At 44.0% G+C, this 5,000-nt stretch overlaps 1 protein-coding gene across 1 annotated transcript in view; it reads right to left on the bottom strand.

The window, feature by feature from the left end:
* The window catches only part of LOC128692199 (uncharacterized), a 75,270-nt gene that overhangs the window by 54,080 nt on the left and 16,190 nt on the right, over positions 1–5,000 (bottom strand). Inside the window, exons 6-8 of the mRNA XM_070096336.1 lie at positions 3,138–3,249; positions 2,168–2,248; positions 1,800–1,954 (exon numbers count right to left, since the gene is read on the bottom strand). Coding sequence (XP_069952437.1) covers positions 1,800–1,954; positions 2,168–2,248; positions 3,138–3,249 — 348 coding nt within the window. The remainder of the gene's footprint in view (positions 1–1,799; positions 1,955–2,167; positions 2,249–3,137; positions 3,250–5,000) is intronic.

Raw genomic sequence — 5,000 nt, 5'->3', positions numbered from 1 at the left:
GATAAGTCAATCTCATATATCAGCAATACGACGAATTTAAAGATTGGTGTTTGTCTGGAGTCTACTTGATACTCTTCTCCAACTTTACAAAAATCTTCATTCATTCTTACTCTCTGCCTTCATTTTGTAAAGTGTTATCTTAACCACTGAATTATTATTATTATTATTATAATCAAGGGGGAAGCGCTAAACCCGGAGGATTATACAGCGCCTGGGGGGGGATGTGGAAGGCATTCAGGCTTAATTTCGGGGAACTGGAGCACAGATCCAATTCCCTAAATCAAGAGCCCCTCACCAACATCAAGGAACCTTCCTTGAGGGGTTAACCACTGAAGTATCGTCTTTTTTTTGTCACTTTTTTTTTCCTCCTGAGGTACAGTCTCAAAGTCTTTTTAGTTGTCAAGAATGTACAGCAAATTCATTTATCCTATACTGTCTAATTTCATACCATTACCTGTTATGGATAGGTATGCATGTTAGGACAACACTGGTCTTTCTCAACTGTCTGGAAACTCACCCGTTTTCAGTCTTTGTGTACATAAGCGAAAGAGGCAGGCTTATAGCTGTGCACCCACGATGAGATTTCCTGTCTGGTCCCATCGTCTTCCGTATATAAATTCTTTATGGAGCCTCATTACTTCGATGCTGTCCAATACTAAGTGGCTCTGATATTCATCTACCATTTCTCGTTATAGTCCTTCCTTTCCTGTGTATAGCTCTTTGAATCTTTATTTGAATTCTAAAGTCACTTTTAATGGTTTTCTGTGAACTGGTTACCAGTGAGTGTACCTACCGAGTTGTACCTCCCTCCTGCCTCTTTAACCTTCAATTGACTGACGGAGTCGATTCCTTTTTTCTCTTGGGTTCTATGACACCTCCTAAAACCGTTAAAGAAGTTTGCCTGTTTATTTAGCTCAATCTATTTTGTACTAATGTTACAATAAAGAAGTATTTCCTAACATTCCTGGGGCTCATTTGGTTGTTCAGCTTCCATCTGTGCTCCTTTGTTCTGATCCCTACCATGTCAATCATTCCTTGTCTACTCTGTTGATGTCCCTATGTATCTTATAAGTCGTGATCACATCTCCCCGGCTCTTCTGCTCCTACAGTGATCTGAGTTTTAATTTAGTCTTTCATCACAGCGCATTCCCATCAGCCCAGGAACTAGGTAATTCTGGTCGCAAACCTCTGGACTTTCTCAAGCTTCTATATACGTTTGATGAGGCACAATTCGCATACACTCAACGACTGGTTAACATACATACTGTTTAGGAGTTTGAACTAGTCTTTGTTTACGTTCGTGATTGCAGTTATATTTGTCACATTAGTTATCGGTGTAATAGGGTTCATATGAGGATAGGGATGATTATGTTCTTAAGTTCTATTTATTTATCCGTTGTCTGGAGTTGATTTAAGCACTTGCCTTCCACTATTATCTAACTCGTTAGTTTAACAATATCTGCCAATACTTATAAAAGTTCATTAGCTTTATGATGCACCTCCTTTCCATCCTACAGGCGATGGACACGAGGACCTATATAAGGGAATGTATCGCTCCAGGAAAGTCGTTTAATGATCATTTATATATATGGGTCTCAGTACTGATTCTCAGGGGAAACTGTGTTACATTTCTCCATCCTGACACCACTGTGACTTCCTTCTATTCGCCAGTGTTTCCACAGCCCCTGTCCATTTACCCACAACTACTCCCAAGTTACACACACTCTTTACCCACTTACCCACATCTCTCCACGTCCCCGCAGCACCTTCCAATTCTCCTACAACCCATGTCGACTCACCGGGGTCCAGGAGTGTGACATGGGCTCGGTGAGCGAGGTCATCCTTGGGTCGACGTCTAGGATGAGTGTAGCCACCTCCTCCTCCATAGCCCTCAGTCTCGCTAGAAGTCCTGCCTGCAGCGCCGCCTGCAGCACTGCTCTGCTGCCTCCCGTACCTGTACCACAGCCAACATGGTGGCAGTGGTGGGATATCAAGTCTCTTAGTGGTGGAATATCAAGTTTCTCAGGAGTGGTATACCAAATTTCTTAGTGATGGGATACCAAGCCTCTTTGTGGTGGCAGACTTCTTGGAGCTTCATACTCACTTGGTACCTGGGCTCAAATGAGTAACATAAAACTAGCACCACAATGAATGACAGGATACGTACCTACTGGGAATGGAGGTGCGAGGCAGGTCACTCAGGTTACCTGTACTCCGTGACAGGTAGCGACTCGGGATGCCAAGGTACCTGGTAAGGGAACAATACCACTGTCACTCATAACTATCACCCACTGGACACAATACACTGAAAATTAGGAAAATACCGACCAATGGCGATACATTGGAGCATCTGTATAAAACAAAAACATCTGATGTTGACACATATTGACACTAGGGGTTGTGTATACATAAACCAAAAGGAAAGATTAATAAACAGAAAGATGGACGAGGAGCTTGAACCGTGGTCCTGGGATTGACAGATCCAACGCTTTACCGCTGAGCTACGGAGCTTCTAATATGGAAGATTTGGTAAGAGTACTTCTGTACATGTTTTCCGCTAACGGCACCAACTCTAACCCTACAGACTCTTCCTCACTGCCCAGAGTTTTCGCAGTAAATCTGTCCTTAGCTCCCTCAAGATTTAGCCGAGTATATATAGGAAGCGCGTTTGTCTCGTGCTTAGCAAACGGAGGATCAACTCTCCACCACGTCTTATTTATTTATTTGAACATGATACAGAGAAGTACAAAGGAATACAGTTATTAAAGTGCAACATGCCAAAGCCCGTTGTATGCAGAGCATTATGGACAGGCTTAAAATTAACTTAAGATTAATTAAGCAATGATATATTCAGTGGTAAAAACATTATGCTGAATGACCCACATGGGTTTAGCGTTAACTTGAATTATAATAATAATAATCACCTCTTTCAGAGCCATTTAATCTATATGACCCCTCCCCTTCCCCGTCTCTTTCTAATTATCCATTTAAAGTTGATTATTACGACTTAAAATGAGTTCAATGGAAAACTTGGTAATATCTAGGAGCGGTAGAAGTGGGAGTAGAAGCAGAAGTAGAGGTAGAAGTATAAGATTAAAATAGAGGTAGAGGTAGACATAGAGGTTTGCTGTGATTACCTGGTGTTACGGGTGGGAGAGGAGGGTATGCGAGAGAGTAGGTCATCGTCTGGCCTTCGGTACACGAAGCGAGGTTTGCTGGCCTCCTCCCGAACTCCACGACCGCTGTCCTCTGTAACGATGATTGCTTCATACATTGCCTCTAGCTTCCTCAGTAGCATACCAAAATATACACTCTGGTGAGTGCATTACCTTTCACTATCTACTACATGTACTGCAGTGCACGCTCCTCTGATTTCAGTTTTATAACGGAGTAATAATACAAAAATGTTCAAAAATAGACAATTAATTTATTAGAAGAAAAGAAGAAGAGGTTATCAGAAAACTAAGATATCACACACACACACACACACACACACACACACACACACACACACACGAGGTGGACAAAGACGGGATGTTCCAGAGATGGGACACAGACACAAGAGGTCACAATTGGAAGTTGAAGACTCAGATGAATCAAAGGGATGTTAGGAAGTATTTCTTCAGTCATAGAGTAGTCAGGCCGTGGAATAGCCTAGAAAGTGATGTGGTGGAGGCAGGAACCATACATAGTTTTAAGGCGAGGTATGATAGAGCTCATGGGGCAGGGAGAGAGAGGACCTAGTAGCAATCAGCGAAGAGGCGGGGCCAGGAGCTGTGACTCGACCCCTGCAACCACAAATAGGTGAGTACAAATAGGTGAGTACACACACACACACACACTCAGCCACAGAGTAGTCAGGAAGTGGAATAGCTTGGGAAGCGATGTAGTGGAGGCAGGACCCATACATAGCTTTAAGCAGAGGTATGATAAAGCTCAAGGTTCAGGGAGAGTGACCTAGTAGCGACCAGTGAAGAGGAGGGGGCCAGGAGCTTGGACTCGACCCCTGCAACCTGAGTCAACTAGGCGAGTACAACTAGGTGAGTACACACACACACAAACACACACACACACAGGAGGAGAGTGGTGGAGCACCTGGAACGGAACAGGAGTATAAATGCCAACCAGCACGGATTCACGGAAGGCAAATCCTGTGTCACAAACCTTCTGGAGTTTTATGATAAAATAACAGAAGTAAGACAAGAGAGAGAGGGGTGGGTTGATTGCATCTTCTTGGACTGCAAGAAGGCCTTTGACACAGTTCCTCACAAGAGATTAGTGCAGAAGCTAGAGCATCAGGCGCATATAACAGGAAGGGCACTGCAATGGATCAGAGAATACCTGACAGGGAGGCAACAACGAGTCATGGTACGTAATGATGTATCACAGTGGGCACCTGTGACGAGCGGGGTCCCACAGGGGTCGGTCCTAGGACCAGTGCTATTTTTGGTATATGTGAACGACATGACGGAAGGGTTAGACTCAGAAGTGTCCCTGTTTGCAGATGATGTGAAGTTAATGAGGAGAATTAAATCTGATGAGGACCAGGCAGGACTTCAAAGAGACCTGGACAGACTGGACACCTGGTCCAGCAAATGGCTTCTCGAATTTAATCCTGCCAAATGCAAAGTCATGAAGATGGGGGAGGGGCACAGAAGACCACAGACAGAGTATAGGCTAGGTGGCCAAAGACTGCAAACCTCACTCAAGGAGAAAGATCTTGGGGTGAGTATAACACCGAGCATGTCTCCGGAAGCACACATCAATCAGATAACTGCTGCAGCATATGGGCGCCTGGCAAACCTGAGAACAGCATTCCGACACCTTAGTAAGGAATCATTCAAGACACTGTACACCGTGTATGTCAGGCCCATACTGGAGTATGCAGCACCTGTTTGGAACCCGCACTTGATAAAGCACGTCAAGAAACTAGAGAAAGTACAAAGGTTTGCAACAAGGTTAGTTCCAGAGCTAAGGGGAATGTCCTATGAAGAAAGATT

This window comes from Cherax quadricarinatus, chromosome 53 (assembly GCF_038502225.1).
Source record: "Cherax quadricarinatus isolate ZL_2023a chromosome 53, ASM3850222v1, whole genome shotgun sequence".
NCBI classification, from domain to species: domain Eukaryota; kingdom Metazoa; phylum Arthropoda; class Malacostraca; order Decapoda; family Parastacidae; genus Cherax; species Cherax quadricarinatus.
This window is presented reverse-complemented; position numbering and strand designations above follow the sequence as displayed.